The 27,266-nt window shown below is 44.2% G+C and overlaps 1 protein-coding gene across 3 annotated transcripts; it reads left to right on the forward strand.

Annotated features, from left to right (window-relative positions):
• On the forward strand, nucleotides 1-27,096 carry itga7 (integrin, alpha 7). Of its 3 annotated transcripts, XR_001962233.2 has the most exons (26): nucleotides 2-536; nucleotides 11,719-11,846; nucleotides 12,332-12,411; nucleotides 12,525-12,780; nucleotides 13,713-13,844; nucleotides 17,357-17,564; nucleotides 17,708-17,904; nucleotides 18,019-18,107; nucleotides 18,258-18,385; nucleotides 18,713-18,808; nucleotides 18,932-18,993; nucleotides 19,254-19,423; nucleotides 19,612-19,761; nucleotides 20,413-20,528; nucleotides 20,752-20,938; nucleotides 21,048-21,122; nucleotides 21,341-21,420; nucleotides 21,551-21,628; nucleotides 21,801-21,903; nucleotides 22,017-22,232; nucleotides 22,473-22,589; nucleotides 22,675-22,788; nucleotides 23,097-23,195; nucleotides 23,290-23,415; nucleotides 23,823-23,984; nucleotides 25,247-25,395. XR_001962233.2 is itself a non-coding variant. In XM_018688170.2 (25 exons), the coding sequence occupies exons 1-25, from the start codon at nucleotides 316-318 to the stop codon at nucleotides 25,400-25,402; spliced, it is 3,384 nt and encodes a 1,127-aa protein (XP_018543686.1). In that variant the 5' UTR covers nucleotides 1-315; the 3' UTR covers nucleotides 25,403-27,096. The 3 variants fall into 3 exon arrangements, 2 of the variants coding, with proteins under 2 accessions (XP_018543686.1, XP_018543687.1); XM_018688170.2 differs by lacking the exon at nucleotides 23,823-23,984 and having other exon boundaries at nucleotides 1-536; nucleotides 25,247-27,096; XM_018688171.2 differs by lacking the exons at nucleotides 13,713-13,844; nucleotides 23,823-23,984 and adding an exon at nucleotides 14,568-14,675 and having other exon boundaries at nucleotides 3-536; nucleotides 25,247-27,096.
• Nucleotides 27,097-27,266: the final 170 nt, after the last annotated feature.

The following is a 27,266-nucleotide window of genomic DNA, read 5'->3' on the forward strand; positions in this document are numbered from 1 at the left end:
AGAGGGGGGAGGAGGGAGGAGTGAGCGGGCTATTCAAGGCACTTGTCCTCTGTCTCCCTCTGAGCATAGAGGAGGGGGAGGCGCACATGCATTCAGAGAAACACAGTGGTAGCGGCCACATTTCCACAGCCTGCTCCTCAGACTGACAGCAGCAAACGGAGCTGAGAGCACGACAGAGCGAGGGAGGTAGAGAAAGAGGAGAGGGAAGAAGAGGAGACTTACACTGGATTTGTCCTCTTTTTTTTTTCCTCCTTCAGCCGTGAAAGGAATCTCCCCCGTGCTCTTCTGGAGCTGAACTTGCTCTGCACCTCTGCTATGGCAGCCCCAGTGGGACATGGGAACACCGTCTCCCTCTCATCTCGCTCCTCTCATCGCTGGACTACCCTCCTCCTCTGGCTGCTGTTGACCCTTTTCAGCCAGGCCCGGGGCTTCAACCTGGATACTACCCACACCCTGCACAAGTTTGGAGACCGTGGCACCTTTTTTGGTTTCTCTCTAGCTCTTCACCAGCAGCTTTCCCCGGAGCCTCAGAGCTGGTGAGTGGCTGAACTCATCCTGTGTGTCCTGTGTGATTTTCACCTCACACCCCCAGTTTACATGTGTGATATCTTGTGTCTGCACCTGCTCCTCGACATACAACACAGAATGCTCCCTGTGCCATGAGTTGTGGCTGCTTCAGTCAGCGTTTCTGTGCTGCACCAGCCCCCAGATCTGCTAAATCATTGCTGCACTCATAACTCTTCACTGGGAGCAGGAGTTTTAGGTGTGTTTATGAGAGCCATGTACGGCGAGAGCAGCCTGAGCTCTGAGTTAATAGAAGATGATTTACAGTAAGTGGAGGGCGGATGGGAGCGGGCCCTGCTGAATCAGCTGGCAGACGGTGATTTCTGTAAAAGGGAGAAAATGGTTTTTAAGCGACTTTCCTGGATCAGGCCTTGATGGGACTGTGTTAGAGGAGATATTAAAGCGTCCTGTAGTGTGTGTGTCTGCTTCACCATGTGACTGTTTGTCCTCTGTTTGCCAGCAGCTGTTTTGATGCGTCTCTCAAGACTAAATTATAAAACACAAGTCTGCTTGTAAACCTTTGGAAGTCTTTACTGCACGACCATAAATAAGACGCGTCCTTAATTAACATCTCCTGAAGCTCTGTCACTAATACTGAAGGAAGACATTTCATTTGATCATGTGGTACAGAGAACTGTTTTGTAATATATCCACTACATTTTTCATCAGCCCACTGGTCTGTGAAGCGTTTTCCACTATAAATTCACGTGGCGTGATTGTAGCCATCGTATATACATTAAACACTCCCTTTTAACAGAGCAATGAGCATCAAGACACACTGCAGAGACACAGGTACAGGACTCTGACAAGTGTCAGTGCTACAGTGTAAAAATACTGCAGTTAAAGCTGTGAAATAAGAGTTAAAACTAAAATACTTCCCCCTGTAATGAAGTAAAATAGGAGTATAAAGTAGCATGAAACTGTGCCTGTGAGTAAAACAAATGCAAACTGACGAGTAACAAGTTACTTTACTACAGGTGCCTGTTTCAGAGCTCCATATTTAACCGTCAGCTCCTCAGTTTACCCGGGCTGCAGTCATACTGTCGCCTGGTAAGACCAGGGGGATGACATCAGCTTTCAGACAGACAGACAGACGTCACCTCTCTGAAACCTGCATCATTCCTGGAACTTATTTTAAAAAGTGCCTGTGAGGTTAAAGTATCTCTGTGCTGCATCAGAGCAGCTGATCAATAAACTGATGAACGTCCTGGAAGCAGAGTGAATAATCCTGCTGCCGGTCGGCTCTGACCTCACACCAGGAAACACTGAGGTCACGCTCAGAGTTCCTCACTTTCTTCTGGTCATTAAGATTTTTAACACTTTATTATCTCTCCTGGAAATAAACAATCAGATAGCTCAGTGTCCTTCTAAGTGTTTTAGCCTGCTCATTTGTTCTCTTTTATCTCTGTTTTTGGTCTCCACCAGGTCCTGAGAGAAATTTCTGGCTCTTTATCTGTTAAATGCTGCACTATGTTCACCAACTCTGTCTCTCCAGTAAAAACACAGATATCCAGTCGCAGCTTTTCAGCCCTGACAACCTGATGTTGTCAAAATGTTCTGAGTTGATGTTGTTGCACTTTGAGTCGGAGAAATGTATTCACTTATCTTTCCTGTCTGAATAATACATTTCCATTAAGCGCTCTGACGGCGTCCTCTCTGTGTTAATGCAGCTCGGATCAGAGTTTAGTTTCCGAGCTGCTCTCCTCCTCTGATGTCCTGTCATGAAGTCTTTTCCTGAAACTCACTGTAATCAGATGCTTTTGACTCATTTTCTCTTTGTGTTGTGAAGTGTTAAGTTACTGTCGCCTGTGGCCGAGTCGCGTTGCTCTCATTGTGTGTTACGCTGGCTGAAAATAATATTTCTGCTTTGATGTGCTGAGTCATGATTGTATCACCTGTAACTGTAAAGTGGCGGTACACATCAGATTAGTCAGTGTCTTTGGTGTTGGAGTCTATCTGTGTTGTTGCCCCCTCCGAGCTGAACTTATGCTACTGTTGCTGGCAGACAGAGGATGAGATGAGAGGGTATTTGAGTCTGAGTTATGTGTGGGTCTGCTATTTGTATTGCTATGAGAAGTGTTTCCATGAATAGTTCAGGAAGCCCCCTGAGCCTGATCCCACCACTGCCACTCTGCTGCTGCAGGTTTGCTCTCTGGGCTGTGGTAAATCTGCCAAACAACAACAGGAAAACACACCAGAGTCCACTGCAGAATAAACCTGTGATATGATCCATTTTAAGATATCTAAGGAGAGCAGGTTGTGTGCAGTAGATTAAGTGCATGTTGCACCAAGTCTCCGTACAGGAAGTGGTCTTAGTTCTTCTGATCTGATCTGTTCGACCCAAGAACTCTGCAAACTGGGAGGAGTAAAACCAGCAGCTGTTAGCAGGTGGGTTACGACTGATAAGAGGTCTGACTTTGACCTTATTCTTGTTTTTAATTTCCTGCTCCTGCTCCTTGAAACATCTGAGCAGCGAGCAGAGTGAGCAGAGTGAGCAGAGGGATGGATTTTGGTTTGCTTTAATTGATTTCTTTAAGCAGAAATAAAAGGCACAGTGGTGCTTTTAATGTCATCAAAGTTCAGAGAGGACATCAACGTCTTCACCAGATTTTATTGTAATTCCTCTGAATGTTGTCAAGACTCTAAAGTGAGTTCAACAAAGTCAGTTAGATGACGCCTCTCTGCCGCTCTGCTACTGTGGCTAAAAACTCTCAGTCTATATTAAGGAGAAGCTGATTCTACAACCTTCATCAATATACTTAGAGCAGACCTGTGACCTGCATATATCACTGTTTAGATTAAATCACAGTGTATTTAACATGCGTTCTCTGCCTCATGATTTAATGTAAAGGCCTTTTCTGTTTTAGACGAAGGTGGGGGAAGGCAGCTCTGCCACAAATCATCTGTTATTGTTTCTGTCTGTGTGGCCTTCAAAGACACGGATCGTGCTTTATCTCCACTCTGACCTGATTGTTTCCCCCCTTTTTGTCTTTGATTCATGGAAGTAATTTCCTTTTTTTTGTGCCAATGACTTCTTTGTGTATCGGTCTGTTTTGGCTGCAGCGTGACAAACGTCATTGACTCTTATTTACCACACTGTTGATTCAGTAGACCCAGAATTAGCCAAGCTGCATTTCTGTCATTTAGAAAGTAGAAAGTCTCAGGTTGCAGTGGTTCATGTTTACTGTGGAGCTGCTTTGGTGCCTTTCTGAGCAGGAGGACTCAGCGAGGCCACAGGTAGCCGATATAATCCCAGACATCTAGTCTGGAGTTCGGTTTCACTGGCTGAGTAAGAATGTAAAACAGAGCTTTCTGAAGCTGAACAAATCCTCTCACTGAGCTGGAGGCTCGATGAACACTGCTTAAAAAACAAAGAGTGGTGCGTGGAAGTCTTTTTTTGGACGACCTCCAAGAGGTTACAGAGATAACAACACAAAAGATAAAACACACAGGACTGTTAAGGACTAAAAGAGAACATTTGTTTGTATTAAAGCTGTGGGTCAGTATTTTGGGAAATATTTTTATTTGCTCTTTAGCCAGGAGATTAGCCTAGCTTAGCATAGAGGCAACAGGTTAGTGTCATGTTTTATTAATCTTCTTCTAAATCGTTAAAGTTAAATTTCCAAAACTATTCCTTAAACTTTGCTGTTTAAATGATCAATGTGTTTGTCAGTATCCTATGTGCCTTCCAGTGCAGCGTTTAAATGGCGTCCAGCATAACTTCTTCACACATTCATATCACAAAGAAGAATTTCTCGAAGCTAATTTGCATCAAAATAGTGAATAAAAGCCGCTTTTCAGCCCCTGCTTAACAGTTGAGAATGAACCGCCGCCTTCTTCCCTCCCTAATTCAATTCATGACTTTTCTCCTGCTCCATCTCTCTTTCTCTCTCTCCCTCCTTTTCAGTTTGTCCCACAGTAACTCTCGTTGCTAAATCTCTCAGAGGTCATTCACGTGAAAGCCTCGTAAATGTTGGGACTCACCCTGTTGCAGTGCTTATTTATATGAGAGATCAGAAAGAGCAAAGGGTGTATAGCATGAGCTTTACAGTCTCACACACACACACACACTCTCTCTCTCGACTGCCTCCCACTTACTCTCTGTCTGTTTAGCATTCTCTCATTCCTCCACTGGGCTGCCGGGGTTTTGGACAAAAGCTCGGTGGGAAGCAGCGCTGCCTTTGCAGAGAGCTTTCAGGAATATTACTCTGCAGACCACGTGCTCTCTGGAGGGAGAGGGACAATCTGCAGAGTCAGGAGGAAACATGCAACTTAGATCTGATGGAGGTGCAGAGGAAAAAGCTCAGTTTGTTGGTGCAGCTGATTCTGCACGATAAAGACCCGAGGTCACAGGAGAGGGTCAAGATTTGTCGTGTTTTGTTGCGTTATCAGTACAAAACTGGTTATCTTCAGTGTGAAATGCTCATGTTTGACAGTGTTAAAAACCTCAGCTGTCAATGCATCGCCCTGACACGACTATGAATATCATATGATGTGTGTGTGGGGGAGGGGTGGAGCGACTGATGGGGACCAGAGCTGAAGGGATGAATAAATCACGGCCGGCCTCCCCTCTGATTAAATATGTGTGTGTGTGTCCACGCTGAAGTGTGCGTGCATTTGGATAAAGATGCAGTTTAATCAATCAGCTGATGGCAGCTCCAGTGGGAACTGATACTGAACTGAGATCAGAGATAAGCCATGAAAAACAGACAGGGACAGGAAATTACAGGCTTTTTGTTTTTATACAAGAGATTTGTTGTTTGATTTTTGCAGGAAAGTCTTTGGATAAAAATGCTCCAACTACTTGAACATTCAAAAACATCTTCTACAGATTCCCTTTATCACTGGCTTATCTCTTCTTTTTTTATTGGACTGTTGACGTCTGGAGAGAGAAATAAAGGCAGAGAGAGGCGGACGTGAGGATCGAGTCGTGGATGTTGTGGTTATGTGGTGTTTTCTGATTCCTTCACACAGTTATGAGTTGAATCAGTGCAGCAGAGTACAGAGAAAAACCTTTAAGCCTCACAGAAACATTATGACAGGAAATAATTCAGTGTCTTTGTTGACTCCCTCCTTCTCTTCATATCAAACATGGAGACCATGTTCAGGCTGTTTCCTTCCTTTCTCTCTGCTCAGCTCAGATGGATGGACAATGACCTTCTCTACAGACGAACTGTACAGCGCTGCAGATGTTACTCTTTAAAGAAAGACAGTAAGAAAAGGAAGGAAAGAGAAACTTCAGGTGGAACATGAGAAGGATCCAGACAGACAGATCAATAGATGGATGAGTGGATAACGGGGGGAGAAGAAAAGGAGATAAAAAGGACCAGGGGAGGGATGGTGCAGGGGCTGTGTCCTCTTTACACTTTGGACCTGAGGGCCAATCATTACCCCATCTATGCCTGGAAACAGCCCTTCATGTATTGATCAGCAGAGGGGCAGGTGGTGAGCTCAGGGGTTGTTAAAGATGCATGTGAAGTGAGGATGGGGTTACCACTGATGCACAGATAAACACAGTGTTTGTATCTTTAACCTCCCTGAAATCTTCTTCCAGTGTTGTGTCGGAGTTCTTAGATTCTTTTTAAATTAATACCTGCTCCTGTGATGCCCGCTGAACAAATGGTTCAAGCAGGAAGTTGAGTCACGTCCGTGGGCAGTGAACCGCCGTATCCCAGAGGGGTTTTTTGGCCTGGACTGGCAGCTGTTTCTGTCTCTCTTTTTGCACTTTGTCGTGCATTACCCAACCCTTTTCTCCTCTGCCCACAGTGAGGGAGAGAGTTGAGATGTTAAAATCGTGATGATTCAGAGCTCGGTCGCCTCATTCTCAGCTGTCGTTCCCCCGTCAGGAGAAACAGGAGTCAGGTGTGAGTCCGTCTGTTTTATGAGACACGGTGGATGCTGCTGGACAGGCTGCAGTCAGTGTGCTGATCCAGAGTTTACACAGTTGTTGCACGGCCTTCTGTTGTCTGGTGTGCACCCTGTGTGCATGAGTTTGTGAATAAATATTCAAAGTTATTTGTGCACTCATGGCTCTGTTAACGTGTGCATGCTTGCACATGTTTTTCTTCTCTGTGTGTGCAAGTGTGTGTGAGTGTTTGTATGCGGGGTCAGAGGTCACAGTCTTGCCTCAGGATAACAACAGAAGGCCTAAAGAGACCCCCGGCCCCCATGCTGATCCCATAGAGCCACTGTCTACAGAGCTGCAGCCTCACGCTGCTCTGCAACCGACAGATGCTAAAGGGTGTGAGCAGGCAGATTAGGAGCCATCAACTGAAACCATCAAGAAACTAAATATTGGAAACGGTTAGCGGTGTATTAGATTCAACATTTCTCATAACTTCATTATCCTTCAGAGGCCCACGCCTGGAAAATTCCAAGGAAGGGTTGGGATTAAAAAAAGGTTTGTATCCGCTGTTTCACTTGCTCTTTTGATGGATCTTCAGGCTAAAATTAAGTGTGAGAAAGCTTCTGTTCCCTGAAGCATTTCTTTTTTTCTGGCTTTAAAAAAGATGAAGACAGTAGAGAGAGACAGGAAACATGGAGAGAGCTTTCTGTTTGGACGATACGAAGTCTTCACTGAATTGTTTTCCACTCGTTTCTCTCTCACACTTCATTTTTTCTCCTTCTTTAGTTTGAGCGTCAGAACTTGTACTTGTCTCCATAAACAAACAAAACAGGACTCTGAATTCTCCTGGGATTACTCCATGCCCTTTTGCAGACAGCCTTGTTTTCATCTTAATGTTGGTGAACTTCTGAGTGTGGATAAATAGATTTTTTTTTGCAGGATAAAAGTCGGGGAGCATCGAGGAGCATGTGATCCTGCAGAAGAAAACATGAAAATTGTATTTAACAGCAGTGAATGAGGGCGCCAGGCTGAAAACCACTGGACTTAATCATGTTTTCAGGCTGTCGGTCATTCAGTGACACACTCCTCTTTTTTCTGCTCTGTGTCTTTGATATTTTAGTGAGAGAGTGCTGATCTGGATCACGGTCTCTTGTGCTTCTTCAGTCCGATCACATTGTTTCCCAGTGTGTCGGGCTGTATGCAGGGATGTGACTCCTGAGGGAGGGGGGAGGAGTGAGGGAGGATGGGACTGTGTGTGTGTGTGTGTGTGGTGGTGTGTGTAGGGGTTTGGATGGGGGAGGGGTGGACAGGATTGTAGGTGGTGGTGGGGGGGGTTGTTGGGGTCACTGCACACGCTCCCCTCAATGAAAAAACAGAGTGTGAGTGCAGCGTAATGAGGCTGCTGTGTTTTGTTTGCGACGATTAGCTGGAAAAACATGGATGATGGATGATGGGTTAGAAATCAGAGGAGGAATATGAATGTCAGGTTTTCCCACTGTGCTGTAACACACTGTTATTGTTCCAGTGGATGGCAAACACATAAAACTATCATGAGGAAAATAAAATACCACAGGGTGTGATTGGCTGTGGATTGGACATGATATTCATCAGACTAGATTCTACATATTTAACAGCGTTAATAGACGAGGACCAGTCTGTGATCAGTAACAACTGGATTGATTGGTGTGGTATTTTGTGCAGACATTCATGTTCCCCAGAGGATAAATTCAGTTCAATTCAGTTTTAGTTATATAGCAGGGAAACACAGCATAACACAGACTCCATGTAAAGCAGGAATAGTAGAAGCAGTGGTAATAATTGCAGCAGGTGTTGAGCAGGATCGTGGGAGCAGCAGGAGGCTTGTCGTCACAGATCAGACTCTACAGCGCCAGGAGTGCAGTGCATCATGGGAAGTCCCCCAGCAATCCTGGTGGATAAATCCTCGAGACTTAACTTTTCCTTCAAGTCAAAGAGGTTTGATAAATACCTGCAGAACTAAAGACATTCACCTCCTCAGCTGCACTTTGAGTTTAGTGCGACGTAGCGAATGTTAGCATAGCAGCATGTTAAACTGGAACATGGTGAGCGCTGATGTTCAAAGCAGCACTGTGCAGCTGTAGACAGGCCCCAGGTGCTCTGTCTAATCTCCCTGTGCAGAGCGTTTCCCGTCTGAGTTCATTGTGGGTGTTTCACTGGACGCCTTCGCCGTCACACTCAACACCCTGATATCTCCTCCAGCGGCAACAACATACCCACAACCACTCACATTACACACACACACACACTCCTCCAACTCCATGTCAAATGTGGGTTTAGTGAAAGATGAGCCTGGCAGTGGAGATCAGGATCAAACTATCTGACTCAATCGAGAACAATGAAGTGAGCTAAGAGGTGGGTAAAGGGCAAATAAGTGAGAGCATTACTCAGCCGTGACATTTTATCTGTGTCAAATTCGAGACATGTGTGCCTGTCTGCATCTCTGCCAGCTCCAACTCTCATCAATCACTTAACTTCACACAAAAATGAGTCAGTGACTGTAGGAGAAAATATAAATTACATTAGCACAGCTCAAACTTCCCTCACACCCTAACCTCAGTGTCAGACATTTTCTCAAAGTGACCTTATGTTAAAATTATGTTGCATCTACAATAACAAATCTACATTTACTTGCCTTCGAGCCTGCACGTTCCAGTAATGTTTTCCTGCGCCTCTCCTGTCCAAATACTGGTGGTATAACAGCTTAACAAACCCCCCACACCTGCCTGTGTATCTGCACATGCAGGGGGGGTAAAGAGGTATCACCTTAACCCCTAAACATAAACCAGAGCCGCCTCCAGGAATGCTGAGGGATCTGATCTTATCAAGTGATGTCTTCCTCCTCTCAGCCAGATCCCATTTGTTTAACATGTGTTTGCATTAGATTAGCAGTGTTTAGTCGGGTTTTTCGTGCAGACCACCAGTGTAGTGGTCATTATTTCACGTGAGATGTCTTTGCTTTGGTGGTGGAAAGGGGCTGTTTTGGGTTCTCATTCATTAAGGTGGAGGGAATCATTGCTGAGACATGCACTACTGCACCTCAACAGACGAGGCGGGAGTAAAGACAAAGTGGAGCTGTCCGACAGTCTGGGTGGTATCAGTGTGGGTGTTTGAGTTTAATATGTGTGATTGTGTTGTGCTCGGCCAAAATGAAAAATAGGACATTATTATTTTGTTCTTACAGTGGAAGAAAAGACATTAAATGCTGTTGTTGTGGTGTAAAATCCGTCTGATAGTAACGTATAAAATGGTACGGTCCATTCTGTCACCGTCAACCTGTCAGGGTGTCCATAGTTACGGCTCTGTGACGTGTGACCCTCCTATGCACTTTGACCTTTCCGAAATCAAAATGTTGGACATTTGTTCTGCGTTAAAACAGCTGCGACTTGTAACTGCGTTACTAACGAGACAGTGAAATACTATTTAGTTAAAAAGAAGAATCGGCTTTGTACTTACTATTGTACTGAATTAGCCAACACAGCGACTCGCCAGGTGAGGTCATTTCGTGTTGTGTTCAACGTTTTAGCTCCACGATGCTACATAACAACATGCTAACATGCCCGCGGTGACAGTGTTAACACGCTGATGTCTTTCGGGTCAGATCATAAAAACGTTTTAGCCTTCCCGCTGAGGTTTGTTGTGTGAACACAGAGTAATATATGATGCGTCTACGTGACAATGGAGACCACATTAGCACGCTAATGTTTAGCATGTTATGTTGTTAGCATCACATACAGTTAACATTTTAACATGCTAGCATTTACTTGTTAGCCTCAGATATGTTCACAGGTTTGCTATCTGTGTTAAATGCTAACGCTGATGCTACGCTGTTAGCATGCTAATATTATGATACCATTAGCATATGAAAATGTACATTAGCATTTTGTCATTCCTGTGAGTATTCTCTCATGACAGTCTCGGCAGACGAGGTTCAGACCTCATGATGCTAATGTTAGCAATTAACTGTCAAAGGTTGAAGACAAGACAGTAAGTTGTAGTTATACAGTTGTACACTAATGTGACAGTGATTGTAGGTGAAGAGAGTTTGTGAGCTTTATGTTCTCTTTACTGTCACTGTGAACAGTAGATATGTATCTCTCGACAGTTTGAATATATTGTTTCTGCTGTCACCTGTTGCCTGTGTTTCTGGGGAACAGGTGACAACTTAGTGGGAAAAGTTACAGCACAATTCACCCAATTACCTTAACACACACACAGTGGAGTCAGCATTGTCAGATGCATACAGTATAATGTGTACCAAACATAACTATCTTAATTATCCAGCACTGAAGTAAGAGGAGCTCATGTTATGGCCGCCTGATGTCCCAGATGTCTGTTTGTCTGTTTTTCTGCCTGGTCCATGCAGTCATATCAGTTTGCTTCTCTGTATTTATAGTCAAAAATATTTTCCAGCAGCAGAGATACCTCTAATTTAAGTGCGTACATAACAAGGTAGATATGAAGGCGGCTGGTGGAGGGCTTTTCACACCGGCACTGGCAGTTAGTTTGTTGTCACACAGCTGAGCCAAACATTTTCTTTGCCAGCGTCATTGTTATAATTAAATCTAAGCTGAAGGCATGTTGTAACTGCTGTTTAGGATTGATCTCTCTCTCTCTCTGTATGTTTTAATCCTCTCATTCTCTTGTCTTTTTTTTCCCATTTTACATTCTGCTCCTTATTCTGAGATGCTCCTCTTCTCCCCCGGTTTCCCCACGTCTCGTCTCGCTTCCGTGCATACAGTGTGCCACGGCTGACGGTGTTGGGTGGAATGCGGCTCAACGTTCAGTTTTTAAATAGCATCCTAGCCTGAATCAGCCGCTCCTAATAAGGCAGAGGGCAGTGACACTGGCCCCAGAATATCAGCAACCACCTCACTGAGAATAAAACTTTTCCTTCCCCTGATAGTGGAGATACTGTACACACAGACCTCACAGAACTGTTCTGAATCAGTTCCAAGTTGAGATAGCTTGACAGCTCAACTGTAGGCGGTGTCAGCAGAGTTTGAATAGTTCAGCCTGAGCTGCAGGTGTTTATACTGAAGAGAAATGTTGGTTTCAGTCCGCTGAGGTGATTGTGTGTGAAAACTGTCAGAAGTCACATCTTAAAAATAAAAGTCATTTACGTTAGAAACCAAAACCTGCAGATACTACCCTGGACTGAAACAGTGATATAAATTTTGTCTTTCGAGTAACGTGTAACATGTTTTCTGTAACTTCACCCATCAAGATCTGACACCATGAATTACAGTTAAATGTTGCTGATGTTCCCTCAGGATCCTGGTGGGGGCGCCGCAGGCAGCGGGGCAGGGCCGGTTGCGGGGCAGTCGACCAGGAGCCCTGTTCAGGTGTCCCATCACGCCAGAGGAGTACGACTGTGAGAGGGTGGATATCGATGGAGAAGGTGGGTTTGTGGTAAAGCTGAATGATTAATTAATTGAGGAACAAAATAACAAGGAATTTTGATTATTAACTGTTTAAGTCATTTCTTCTTCTTTGGTTTCAGCACCTTAGATGTGAATATTTGCAGGTTTTTTAGTCCTTTACGATAGTAAACTGACCACTGACCAGGTTTTCAACTGTTGGTCAGACAAAAAGAAAACCAACAAATGGTTTTAAGAAGTGGTGATGGGCATTTCTTCATCAATTCATTGAGAAATGAACTGTCAGATTAATTGATTATGAAAATTGTTTCAGTCCTAGTTTGTAAACTGTTTTTTAAGCAGCTAGAATCCCTGTGTTGTCTTTTTCTAACTTTTCCACTATGTTTTGAAGTTGAATAACTCCATTACATAACAAACTGCTGTTTGCTTCCTGTGGCTCGGATCCTAATTGGTTTACAATATGGAAACCACCGTGACTGCCATTTCCTTCTGTGTTTCCTCTCAGTGAGTCTGGACAGAGAGAGCAAAGACAACCAGTGGCTGGGAGTTACTGTCAAAAGTCAGGGCATTGGAGGGAAGGTGGTGGTGAGTAGAGACCACATCATGTAAATTCATCAGCGCAGGAAGCTGCTGCTGTTCTGCTGATCCAGTCATTCGTGAACACAAGTCACATTTTCATATTACCTGTCCCTCACCAGACCTGCGCTCACCTGTACGAGCTCAGGCAACGTGTCAGTCAACCCTCAGAGACTCGCGACCCCATCGGACGCTGTTACGTCCTGAGTGAGGACCTGACCGAGCGAGATGACCTGGACGGAGGCGAGTGGAAGTTCTGCGAGGGTCGGCCGCAGGGACACGAGCAGTTCGGTTTCTGTCAGCAGGGTCTGTCCGTCAGTTTCACCCCGGACAACAACTTCATCCTGTTTGGCGCTCCGGGAACATACAACTGGAAAGGTAAGGTGTCTCAGTGGCCTGCAGAAGGCTGGATCATAGAAGCTCTACAGACAGCTTCAGTAGTTTTAGGCCTCTGGTGGCAGCAACAAGCCGACGCTGCCTGCCTGTATTACCTCATAAAGATATTTTGGCTAATGTGTTTGAATGCAGTGTCAGATGTCGTATTGGTATGTGGATCATGTTATTAGATGAAATATTAGCAGGGAATTCAATTTTATTGAGTTCCCAATTCTGTATTGATTACCTCCTTTTGTTCAAACGCTTGTTTTGCAGATTTTTCTCCAATTTAAAGGGATAATTTGGGAATTATACCCGCTCTCTAAAAGAGTTAATTGATACCACTGACACGTTTCTATGGAAATATAAAGCTACAGCTGATTAGCTTAGCTTAGCATACAGACTGAAAAATAACATTTCAGGTAATCAGTAGAAACACCAGAAAATAACTGTTCCTGGCAAGAGAGCAAATAAGTTTATTCCTTTAAAAAAAAGTGTGAGCAGGAGGAGAAAGCCGGCTCATGTAAACAGTTTAATGAAGACAATGCTACTAACGGGACAATACTCTTGGATTAAAAAGAATTTATTCATAAGCCAATCTAGTGAATGGACACTGTAATTATGCAGCATCCAGTTAATCAAAGAAAGAGATTCATCTGGTGCAGTAATAAGTAACTGGATTGATTTATGTTGTACTGTCACAGTCTGCCACACAAGATTAATGCTGTGCTTTATTGTGTAATCGTTTCATGCGTTTATACAGTTCACATTGTACTACACTGAAATATGATGGTTCTGGTTTTACTGAGGGTGAAGAATCAGACCTGAGACCTGCTCCACAGTCTGTACATGTACAGAAATATACACTACACATAACTGTAATTATGTCTGCCGATGTCGTTGCTTTGCTGTGCCCTCACCTGTTTCCATTCCAGGTGAGATGCGCGTCCAGCTCCTAAACCAGACTCTGCTTGACCTCGGTTTCTATGACGACGGGCCCTACGAGGTGGCAGATCAGAAACAGCTTAATGCTCAGCTCATCCCTGTGCCTTACCACAGTTACCTGGGTAGGATCTGCCCTCCCTGCTCACTGCTGCCTGCGCACAGGAGAGAAAGCGAGGGCCGGACGAGGGGCGACACCGGGGGGCTCAGACTGCACCCTGACACAACCACAGGAGCTAGCAGCAGTAGCAACGATAGCTTCTGTCAAACTGCCTCTGACCGGCTGAGAGAAAACTAGCTGCTGTCACTCCCTGCAGATTATTTCTGTGTGACTCACTGAGCCCTATGTGTGACTCCACCTCATTTTTTTAAACACTTTCCCATGTGAATGTGTCAAATATCTCCAGAGCTTATTGTGGCCTGACATAAATTCTTGTGATGCCAACATTTGTTCACTTTCTTGGACGAAGCAGGGAAATATTTTCCAGCAGCATCAACAATGATGCTATCCTCATTCCGTCCGCCGCCCTCTTCTAGAAACGAAGCAGAGGAAAACTTTATGTGGGTGGTGTACGACGTCAGGGTACGGTCTGAGCCTTTAAATGTCGTCTCTCTGCCGGGTACCCGGTGGTTTTACAGGGGGAAAAAAAAAAACCACTGAGGCACCACAAAGACAAAGCACCAATCAATCACAGCCTGTCTCACCTGCACCTCCCTTTTCCCCTTTCTCTCTTTTCACTCTTTTTTTCCTCCTTACCATTTCACCACCCCATCACTCCCCTCCCACACTCCTCCCTCTGTCTCTCTCTCTCTCTATCTGTCTTTCTTTTTCCTGTCTCGGGCCGTAGGGCTCTTGTTCATGGCTAGCCCTGTTGAAGATGCACTGCTGTACAAAACTCTGGAGCCCTCCACCCGGCCCACACCGTTTGAGGATGTAGCTCATAATAGCTACTTAGGTTTGTAGGCGTGAGGTGTTGTGTTTTTATTTGGACCGGACTGGGCTTGTAGTGGAAGTAGTCCCACCCTCTTCTCCGTCTTCGTCTTAATCCTTTCTGCTAATTCCACCTCGTCTCTACGTCCTATAGATTTCTTAGTGTGTAATCTATGTCCGATGTGGGGCGGTATCACCTTCACTGTTGTGAAGAGACAGCCATCTAAAGCTGAAAACATGTCCTTAAATTAACTATTTTTTTAATGTTTGGGAGGATTCCTTTTTTTGTCTCGTAGCTGATTTGGACAGATGGTTGTCTCTTTGATTAGCAGCAGGGTGTTTGTCTGTTCTGTCTGTAGATCTCTGTCGTCTGTAGTCGTCTGTCAGTCTGCATGTGTGTGTCGGTATCAAGCTTTCCAGGTGGTGGTGGTTCTCTCGTCGGTCGGCGCCTTTTTACTGATTAAAAAGGGTTTGACTAACAAGCACTGTGAAGCTGAACTCAGGCACAGTGATACCTTCAGCGACATGCTGATATCAGCGTGCTAACGTGTTGTTAATGCTAACATTTGCTTAGTTTAGCGTGTTAGCATACTAACATTTGCTGATAACACTAATCACAGCAGAGGGAGATTTTATTTAGTTGTAGTTTTGACCTGATGATGTTCACAGATGTAGAGATATGTGAGAACTTTGATTTAATGTCAGTGGGGTTCATCCTCTGGAGACTGTGAATGTTTGACAATCTTCCTTGTAGTTGTTGAGATATTTCAGTCCAGACTGCAGTGGTCACGTTCTAATTAATCTCCTAGTGTTTAACGTCCGTGTGTAATGACCCATCGTGTGTTTAACTGGTCTTTTTATTTATTGGTTCCAGTTATTACTTTTCACCGAGTGTGTGAATCTGCTATAAATCTCTTTATTCACATACCTCCAAGCCTGCTTACCCTCCTACTCCTCATATTGAGCCGTCTCCTTGACAACACTAATTCCCACATGACCTTTTAGCCTTCATTTATAACTCACATGCTTCCATTGATCCTAACCAGATGATAACCTCACCTGTGCATGCTTACTAAACTCACAGAGACAGTGTTGAAGGTATTTCTGAATTATTTCCCTGAAGTGTTAGTTAATCTCACACGGTGCAGGATTCCAGTTGTTTTTATTACGGCTGCACAGAAACAATAAATCCATACAATGAAGGAGCAGAGCTGAAAGAGGACGTACGTCCTTTTTTTTTTTACCTCCATCAAATCAAATCCTGCCCATATGATTATATTGCAGGGTGTCAGGCTAACAGAGGTTAGCCACTGTCCCGGCTTTACTTTGCTAAATTTGTCCAAAAGTAATGGAAAAAAACAGCAAGAACAAAAAATATTTTTAAGTATTTTATTTGCTCATAGCAGTTTGACCAAAGGTAATTTGCAAATCTAATGACTTTGATAAAATAGAAAAAAGTAGCAGTAGAGTAAATAATGACTTAACAAACACATTAATTTCAGTCATATGACGCTGCTGCCACAGCGACATGAGGCGAATACCATACAGATTAATAATATGATAAATGAATCTGAGCAAGGAGAAGGTTTTGAGAATTAACTAAATAATAATGTTCACACTATCACTCATGTAAATACTGGGACAGAATACTAATAGAGAAGCAATCAATATATTCTGTCCCCACGTAAATAGAATATTCTGTTGGTGAGGATGATGTATGGTGTGTGTGAAATAGAAATAATTACATATAGAAGGTTTAAAAACATGGCACCCAGTTATTTAAAATTCTTAGTCTTAGGCCTGTGAAATGAAGTGAAACCAAACAGTTTCTTAGGCTCCATCCTCTTTTAAAAACCTTCTGCAGCATTAAGTTTCCATTCTCCATTTAGTTTTACAGCGTCGACCTCGTCGGCAGCCTGTGTGTTAAAACCTCTCTGTGTGGAAAAAGTAGCACCTTCTCTGCCTCCGTTGGTTTTTACAGGAGCTCAGATTCAGACTGTTGCATTCCACACCTGCCACCCTGGAGCTGCTCACTGTTTGTCTCTGTTTGTCTCCCTCTGCATGTTTACTCAGGACTAACAAATGTCCTGAGACGATCCTCCTCCACACTCTCTGCATGTTTTTTTTTTTTTTTCCTTTTTGAAGCAAATGCATGTTTCTGCTTCTGTTCAGGTGAAATGTTTGATATGATGTGCTGTTTTTCACAGCTTGATAAGAAAACAAACGCACACTCCCCTCCCCCTTCACTTGATTTACATGCAAACACAACCTCACATTCCTTCACGCACACATACACACTTCCACAATGCACACTCTCACAAAGGAGGAGATGCTTTAGGCCATACATCTGATTAATGTCCACCCGCTGTGTTTACATTCTGCCTTCACCAGAGGCAGCAGCATCATGAATCTCATGAGACATTAGATGAAGCCCAATACGTCTCCTCCTGCCCTTTAGCTCTCGCTGGTGGATGCACAAACGTTCGCTCGCCTCCGACAGCCTTCTTCCAGCAAACAGAACATTTACACCCATCATGAGTTTGGCATAAAATCAATAGTCACTTAAGGCACACATTTCATTAGTAAGAAGATAAGGAGAGCATGCTACACAGAGAGATGAGCCTCCGAGTCCCACGGTCAATACTAACCCCTGACCCTTCCTCCCCCTTCTCCCCATCCTCCTCCTCCTCCTTCTTCCTCTACCAGGGTTTTCTGTGGACTCGGCCATGGGGATAATGAACCTTGGAGAGCTGACCTTTGTGGCGGGTGCACCCCGGGCCAATCACACAGGTGCCGTGCTGCTGCTGAAGAAGGACAATGTGTACCGGCTGGTGCCGCAGCACATTTTCTGGGGGGAGGAGCTGGCGTCGTCGTTTGGCTACTCGGTCGCCACGACGGATCTGAACAGGGACGGGTGAGGAGACGCTGAGCGTACTTTAAACTTTTATTGGAGGAAAAAACCTCATCACAGAGTTGATGACGTTGCGTTGAATGATCCTTTTGGATAAAATGTCTGGAGCGACTCTCTAACTTGTTATTCCCTGTTCCTGTCTTTAGCTGGACAGATCTGATTGTTGGAGCTCCTAACTTCTTTGACCGTAAGGCAGAGATCGGCGGAGCTGTTTACGTGTACTTGAACCCCTTCGGTCACTGGGACGATCAGGCTCGGCCGATCCGTCTCAACGGGACGTACGACTCCATGTTTGGGATGATGGTTGCCAGCGTCGGAGATCTGGACCAGGACGGATACGGAGGTGAGAACAATGTCTAAAACTAAAGAAAGAATAATGACCTGAAGGTATCTGGACAGTATTTGTTAAGACAGATGTGCAGTGGAGGCTACAAGTGAACATCCTGTTTGTGTACAGATATTGCTGTGGGAGCGCCGTTTGATGGAGACGGCAAAGTTTTCATCTACAGAGGCTCAGACGCTGGAATTGAGACAAAACCTGCTCAGGTGAGTCGTGGGTGTCACGTGACGACTGAGTGAGCAGCAGGAGGGAAAGATGAACAGAGGGATAAGAATGAAAGCACTGAAGGAAGGAGGTAAATGGATTATAAGACTGAGTGAATAAAAGACTGATAGCCGTGTTTTTTGTCCCGTCAGGTGTTGGATGGTCGTGACTTTGATGTGAGACGTTTTGGTTACTCCATCTCAGGTGGTCTGGACATCGACAATAACCAATATCCAGACATTGCAGTGGGATCTTTGAATGATTCTGTCGTTCTCTTCAGGTGAGAAATGAGTTCTTTAAAGACCCAAACATATTTGACAGGAAACAAGGTCCTGTGGCTCTGAAATCTAAATCTAAAATTTTAACTTAGGGATGTAAGATCTGACGTGGTGAAACATTTCAGACACTGTCAGACTGACGTTAGCTACACAGGGGAATACCACTGACTGTTTTTCACACAATTAATTTTCATTGTTCAATAAATGTTGTCATGTTATCAACGTATTCTGATATTGTTACATCCCTAGATTCTAAATCTAACCTGAATGTTTACAGTGTGTTTGACCATCAGTCAGTCATAATTATTTCTACCTACAAACCCCCCCAGGTCTCGTCCAGTCATTCATATAATCAGAGAAATATCTATAGACCCTCAGTACATCGATCTGGAGCAGCACAACTGTAAAGGCAGAGATGGAGTCTGGTAAGAACTGATCCAGATTATAAGGACATAATTCATCAAACCTTCGTCTTCTTCCGTAGTTGTGATGATAAAACTGTTCACTGTTGTAAACTGTTGTCACTCTCCATCGTCTGCCTTTTTTAGCGTGGAGGTCAAGGCCTGCTTCATCTTCACAGCCCACCCAGAACACTACTCACCACACATTAGTAAGTCACACCTCTGTCTTCACGACCGTTTTTGTTCCCCCCACAGCAACAGGAGTTGTTTCTATTTACAGTAGAAGGGAACCTTATCTGTGGGGTAACGTTAGACTTTATTATGATTAAATCACAGCTGGGAAATACTGTATTCCCTTAGATGGGGGGGTTAATATAAGTCAAGCCCCTGGTGGGCTCTTTAAGTGCTCTCTGTGTGTGTCCTGACATTTCTGTGTTCACCCCCCACCCCCCGTTTTACTCCCTTCAAGCCCTGGTGGTGCACTTTGAAGCTGACACAGAGCGCAGGAAGTTGGGCCTCCCGCACCGCGTCACCTTCCTGGGCCGCAGCTCTTTAGAGCCGGAGTACATTCAGACGGAAGAAGTGGAGCTTCATCGGCAGCATCACCCAGCGTGCACCACCGCCGTCTTCCAACTCCACGTCAGTAAATTCAATCTGAGTGAAATTATAACATGTCCTCTGTTCGGTTTGAGGTAGTTTCTGGTCTTGGTTCTTATCTTTTTATTTTTCTCTTGTAGTAAAAATGGATGTATGCTAACACTGTCCCTGACTCTATAACCAGATATTCTGTTGATCGTTTATCATTTTTATAATCTCTGTCTCTGCAGGAGAGCATCCGTGACAAACTGCGTCCCATCTCACTGGCAATAACCCATACGATCAAGTCCGTGCCGCCACGCAGACACTCGGGTGCCAAGAGGCTGGAGAGGCTGGCGCCCATACTGAATATTTCTCCCTCTAATACACTGCACTCTGAGGTCTGTGACAGTCTGAGTGTCTGGATTCATTTTTATGTTTCTGCATAAACAAATTGAGGCTTTAAAGATAAATTATTACGAAACACACTGAGCTGAAAGAGGTTTGAAGACGGTTGCTTCACATGTAGCTTTGTTAGATACAACATTTCTGCACAGAACGTCTTCATGAGGAAACTCCATGGTTTTGCATCTTTTGCTCTGCTCCCTAATATCTGCTGTGTCATGGGCATTTTACTCAAGTAAAAATAGCCATACAGCTCTATAAAACACCACCTAACTCCTTCATTCAAAGGTACAAAGGTATTAAAGCTATTCAGAATCAGAATTCGTTATTAAATTCTTTGTGGGAAATTATTGCTTCATTTCACATCTACAGACTGAATAAAGAATAAAATGACACAACGATAAAATTAAAATAGTAACTGTAATATAACCCCATATTCCAAATATAAAGAAATAAAGAAATATACTCTGATTTTTTTTAATTAGAGGAAAGTCTCTGCAGCACAGAGTAAATGTACTTCCTGCACTTCAAACACACACAATGCAATAAAAACACATTTCAGCACTCACTGTTCCACGTAATTTAATTCTGAAACTTGCTACGCTTAAACACTTTTGCTTCACCTCTGTCTCGTTTCCCCCCTGAAGGTGAACTTCCTGCGAGAAGGATGTGGCGCTGACAAAATCTGCCAGAGCAACCTGAAGCTCAGCTACCAGTTTGGAACACGACCCCTGACCTCTGACCTCTTCACTCCTCTGCCAAAGTTAGTAACCCATTCTGTGTGAGCTCGTTGATTTCATAATGTGAACTGTTGCCTGGTAACCTACACCCCAATGCAGACAGTTTGGTGTATGCAGATGGAATAAGTTTATAATAAGGCATCTTTTCTAAAGGGTTAAGTACACACTGTAAAAATACTCAGGTAAAAGTCCTGCATTGGAAATCTAACATTAGATATTCCTGCTGTCGTCTTTTCCTTTCTGTAGAGATGAGGATGACGTGCAGGTGTTCTCCCTGTCAGACCAGCGGCTGGTGGTGCTGGAGCTCACCGTCACCAACATGCCCTCTGACCCCCTCTACCCTGAGGAGGACGGAGATGACGCCCACGCCGCTCAGCTGCTCATCTCCCTTCCAAACACTCTGTCGTACGCCGGCTCCAGGATCCCACCACAGGTACCGGCTGGTGTTTCATATTTAAAAAGATTAAGCTTCCTAACAGATGTTGTGATAACGGCTCAAAAACTAAACTAAACGCTCTGTGATTCATCATGACTGAGTGCAGATGAGATGTCAAGCGAACCAGAATGGCTCTCAAGTCGAGTGTGACCTTGGAAACCCGGTCAAACGAGACACGAAGGTGAGGAAACTTTATTTTTCAAGCAAAAATTAAAATCTAAATCCACTCAAACACGATGATGTTATGGAACAAGAGAGAAACATTCTCCGTTCATTAACGTGTTTAAGAACAAACCAACAAGCAGAAGTGTCAATAAAATACCTTTTTGCTCATTATGTGTTTTTGTCTTTTCACTTTGTATTCGTTCTAATACATACATGTGTGTGTTTGTCTCTCAGCTGAAATTCTCCATCAACTTGAGCACATCAAACATCACCATCGAGACCACGGAGTTGACAGCAGATCTCTCACTGACAACGTAAGTTCACGACAGACCAGTGTTTTACTTCACTCTCATCACACTTTACTTATTTCATTGCAGATGTTTGACTTGTTCAGATCAAGTCCTCCTTTTATTCACTGTGTTAGTTCACTGTATTTCCTCTCAGGATCAGTGAGCAGCCGGACCTGACCCCCATCACAGCGTTCGCTAAAGTTGTGATAGAGCTCCCTCTGTCTGTCAGTGGGTGAGTCACCTCAGCAGTGTTTTAACCCTCTCTGGCTTCTTTGGTTTGTTTCCATCTTGTTTTCCTTTAGCTGGTGTTGAAGTAATCTCACTCTGAGCAGACTAAATAAATAAAATTCAGTTTTAATGAAGCCACTGTCAGTCATATGAAGTGATGCTGTGTTTCACTACAGGCTCGCTCGTCCTCACCAGCTGTTCTTCAGCGGGGCGGTGAGGGGAGAGAGCGCCATGAGCAGTCTGGAGGACGTCGGCAGCCCTGTGGATTTTGAGTTTGTGGTGAGGAATGAGTGTGTGTGTGTGTGTGTGAGAGAGATATCTTTACAGGTGTTTTCACAGAAATAAAAATGCTGTTTGTTACTTTATAAACTGAATGTGTTTTCGTCTGTCAGGTGGCTAATCCCGGACAAGCTCTGCAGACGTTCGGCTCGGCCTTCCTGAACATCATGTGGCCTTACGAGCTGACCAATGAGAAGTGGCTGCTGTATCCTGCGAGCCTGAAGTTTGAGGGTCACCCAGACACACAGTGCTCCCCCACCGGGGCCCTGAATCCTCTAAAGCTGCAGAGCTCCTCACCTGCAGAGCTTCCACAGTTGATCGACCACAGGGTGAGCGCAGCAGAGTTCAGCTCTCACTCCAGAAGGAAATGTTATCTAAGACTCGACACGACTCGACACTCGATGTTAATTCAGAGTCTAAGAGTTCATGCAGGAATGTTTCGTAGCAGCAGCATCTTCTCTCTGCTCCACACTTGTGCAGTTGGAGGTCACGTCTGCACAGACTCTGATGCTTTTTCCTGAACCATCTCAAGTGACTGATCCATCTCTGTCTTTATTACTTCCTTCCAGGCCGGGAGAGCGCGGCGCTCGTACCCAGAGGACGAAGGTCAAGTGATGGCAAAAGGCAACGTGGGACGAACCACCCCGGCGGTGGCAGCGTCAGAGAGACGCAAGTCGCTCAAACTGGTGAGAGGAGAGAGAGGAGAGGTGAGAGGAGGGGAAATGACGTCAAACATTCCCTGGAGAGCTCAGCTGTTGTTTCTTCTTCCAGGACTGTCTCCTGGGATCGGCACGTTGTGTCCTGTTCCAGTGTCCTCTGCACAGCTTCTCTGGTCAGGCTGTCCTCAAAATCCACGCCAGGCTGTGGAACAGCAGTTTCATAGAGGTAAAAAAAATCATTACTCTCAATCTCAGCTTCAGCTCAACTGTTAGAGCTGCTGCTGCTGCTCCTGGCACTGAGCTCAGTACTAATGCATTTGAATGAGTGATAACTGCAGCAAATGGCTGAGTAATGAGAGAGTCAGGAGGCTGTGATGTTGAGGCAGTCAGCAGTCTGTAGCTACAGCTGTCAGCTCGACCACTGACTCACCTGCAGCTGCAGCTTAAATATTCAATCAGAGATCCAAGAAATATACGAGACATACAACAAACATGGTCCGTAAACATTTTTTTTATCGTCTCTCTGTCTCTCAGGAGTTCCAGGCCGTCAGCGCCCTGGAGCTGCTGGTCAGAGCCAACATCACTGTCAAGTCCAGCATCAAGCACCTGGTCCTGAAGGATGCTGCTGCACAGGTGCGAAACACTGGGTGTCACAGTGCTGTCTTTTTGAAACGTTTTCATTCACATTCATCCTTTTTTTTTTTTTTTGTCCTCCATTTCTCTCCAGGTCCCAGTGATGATCTACCCTGAACCTGGTCTGGCGGATCAGTACTGGATCCCCTGGTGGATCATCCTCATAGCTGTACTGGCAGGCATCCTGCTGCTGACTCTGCTGGTCTGCATACTGTGGAAGGTAACACACACACACACACACAGGATACCTCACTCCTCATTCATCTCACAGTCCCCACACTGTGAGTGTTTGGTCATTAATGATACAGAAACATGGTGGGACATTAAGATTCCCTCTGTAGTAAATATTGATAAAAGCCTGTCAGATGTCTTTAAAAAGTTTCATTGACTTCATCCTGTCACTGCCTTTGTCATTACTCTGGCATTTTCTCCTCACTTCCCATGGCAGTCCCATTATTTCTGCTTTGTTCTGTCCTGTAATCATTTTATTCCTTCAGCTCACTCTCCTCTTGTGTCTGTTCTCTTTGTTTTGTCTCCTCTCTGGGTGACTCTGTCCCTGAATCCCCTTTTCTTTTCTGTTTTATCATCGTGTTTCCTCCCTCCTCTTCCACCTCTCCGTTGCCCCAGTGTGGGTTCTTCAAACGCAGCGAGAGGCGCCGACACTATGAGACGGAGTACTACCGCGCCCATTTGGGGGTCCAACCCTCGGAGGCGGAGAAGCAGGCGTCAGAACTATAATATAAAACATATATCACTCTGGCCTGTTCTCCCCTCCTCTCCCTCCAAGCGGTAAACATCCTCACCCACGATTGCTTTTGTCCCCTGACCCACTCTGGCTGCTGGTGTTCATTACAGCATGAAATATTAACTCATGGAGGGTGATGGACCGCTTTCTGAGCACAGCTGCCCGTCGTTACTGTTGCTATGTTTGTATGAGCAGATCTGATTTAATCCAATCTAAACTAATCATCCAAAAATTAAACAAACAGTTAAATCATGCCAAAAATTCAGGGAGTCTTTTCTGATAGTAAACAGTATCTGGGAGGTTTGGGCTGATACATCTGGATTTATTAATTGTGATGGGTATTTTCAATATTTTCTGACATTTTATACACGAAACAATAAATTACTTAATAAATAATCCACAGACACAGGTTGTTTTTAACCTCACAAAATTAGTCAGCTAAAGGTAAGATGCTTCCGATCACACTTCTATTCTCATTTTCACTTTGAGGTACAAAAAAACACTCCTGAACAATAGGGCAGCTTCTCTGATGAATATCTTCACAGGGTCTCTTTAACCAATCAAGGCTGTGGCTGTGCACAGTTGCCCCCGAGCTGCTGTTCTCTGTTATTAGATCATAAATAGCAAACATGTTGTTTTTAGCGTATACACTTTTCCTTTATTCAGCAGCATTTTCCCTTTTTAATCTGTGCCTGTTGAACACCACCCAGCCATCTCTCCCTCAGGGCTGCGACATGCCTGTTGTGCTGTGTTTAATTATCTGCACTTGTTCAGTCTGGCACCTGGTCAGTGAGGACCATTCATTCTCATGATGTACTGTCACACGCTTTTCAGTTTCTTAACACTCAAATTTGACGTGCATCTCGTGACCAAACTGGCTTCATCAGGTGTCAGAGCGAACTCGTCATTAGGATCGTGTTTTTGTTCATATTGATGTGTGTGAATGTTTTTTGGCAGCAGCGTGTTGGTGTGTTAATCTGGGGCACTCCAGACTGGAGCTGAATTGAAGATATAATAGAGCATGTGGATATGCTTTTTGATGGATTTGCTTTTCATTAAAAAGTCACCCTGACTGCACAAGGTCATCACGAGATAATCACTTTTTCTTTGCATCTGTCTGAAATGAACTAAAAGACTTGAACAGATAAATGAGATGTTAAATGTCTCTTACCACACGATGTTTGAATGTAGATCATTGTATCTGCTGAAATGAGAGCAAACGTGCAGTCACAATCTCATACACGACATCAGTTAATGCTTTGTTTCTTCCTCTCCTCCCCCTCTGTCCCCCCTCCTGTGCCGACAGTGTGGTTTCTTCCGACGGGCCCACTACAAAGACAAACTGCCTCAGTACCACGCGGTGAAGATTCCTCGCGAGGACCGGCCACAGTTCCAGACTGAGAAGTCAGGAGTTGTCCATAAAAAGGAATGGGCCACGCACTGGAGCGACGGGACCTCGTAACTTCGCTTTGAAGCACTGACTTGACTGAATTAATTCAAATCACCACGTGTGGCACTCATCCTGTCTTTGCATTGGAACTAACGGACTAAAAAAGAAAAGTGCACACAGACTGAGATCGTGAAATCGTGTGCACATCGTACTCGTATATTGGTGGCCTGTTACACTGTGACTGGATCTATGCTCTCCCATACTGCAGCCCACTGATGGCTGGCCTCGGATAGTCTATTTATACTGTGCATCCTCATCAGCGTTTTACAGTAAATAGCAAAGAACCAGTCTTAGCTGCTCAATATGTTTCTCAGCCTGCACAGGGAGCGCCGATGCTCTCCGTCTGTCATCAGTTTGACTGGCACAACAAAGGAGGACAGAAAATCACGACACAAAGACATGCATGAATGCACAAACATACAGTATAATATCAGATGCATACAGACACACTGGACATTGTAGAAGCCACTGCCCACGACAAAGACTACTTTTTTGCCTTAACTACTGTAAGACTGACGACTGATAGGGGCAATGAAAAAATGCTTTTTTTATATAAACGGGATGTTTTGGGGTTTTATTTTAGTTAGCACTGGTAACCAATGGGAAAATGTCAGTATGTAAGATATCCATAAAGTTGTTACAGAACGCTGAATGTGTTGTTTTCTGGGCTTGCTGATTGCTCTAGGCTGGCTAAAAAAAAGCCAATAAATAAGTTCACCTGATGGTTTTTGTTAATTCTTGTTCAAGGTAAAGAAAGCCTTCTAAACAAGGAGCCTTTTCAGTTTGTATCTTTTACTTTTTTTGTTAAATGTCAGTCAGATGTACTGTACATCAGTAGTTGATTGCCTGAGTGAACTTGAATAAGAAAACCACAATACAGCCTGTAAAAGCAAAGGCTGTAGCACTGTTATCGCATGAAAACCAAATGTGTCAGAGAGTGAAGCAATGCTGGAAGTGTGGTCAGTGTTAGCGTTTAAATTTCTGAACCAAACTGATTTTTGAATGGATGTCCTGAATGATAAGGACACTCATTTTCCCCATGTATAAAATTATGTGTGAAACCATACTTTATTCTCCAGTTAAACCCACTACTGCTCTGTATGACTGAATGTGACACATTTAAATCATGACACCATTTTTTTTTCTACTAAGGAGACGTCATCCAAATTGTCCCGTTAAAGTGTACTAACCTGTTTGAAGCACTGTTCCTGTTCCTGTTCTGATCAGTCAGGGTAAGACTGTACATTCATTTCAGGACTGACATTTCTAATTGCATACGAGTGCCTTATGGTAAAAAGTGGCAGATTGTGAGCTACTGGTTAAGAACACAAGGCTACTGCAAATTAGATCATGCTGCCCTGAAGCACCTGTTGGACACCTGTGGGCGAATAAACATCCCTCCAATTTCCACAACATGAAGAAAGGAGAGATTTCCTGAAAAGCAGCGTACGTCAGAACAAGACAAACTTTCTTTGGATCTAATCTGGGTCGATGAAGTGGCTGTAAAGCATGAAGAGTCAGCTTGTTTTTTTTTTAGGTATTGCTGGACAATCTTGTATTAGCTGCATGAAGCTCTTGTTGCTGTTCTGGACGTTCCCCCATTGTTTTTTTTTTCATTGTCATGACTGTTTTATTTATTTTTTGTTTGGCTGCACTGTTTTAACATTGTAAATAAAAGACAACAATAAACCCATCAGACAACTTCAGCTGTGTGGTTCTTATTTAACTTTGTGAAAGTTGCAGTTCACTCAGAGAACACCAGGTGGCGGCAGAACTCTGGGATTTTATTTGATGAAACAGAACAGTGTATTAGATACATAAAACCATACTGGTCTGGTATGTAAATGCTTTCATCTTAAGTATGAAATAAACATAA

The sequence above is a fragment of the Lates calcarifer genome, linkage group LG12 (assembly GCF_001640805.2).
Source record: "Lates calcarifer isolate ASB-BC8 linkage group LG12, TLL_Latcal_v3, whole genome shotgun sequence".
NCBI lineage: Eukaryota > Metazoa > Chordata > Actinopteri > Centropomidae > Lates > Lates calcarifer.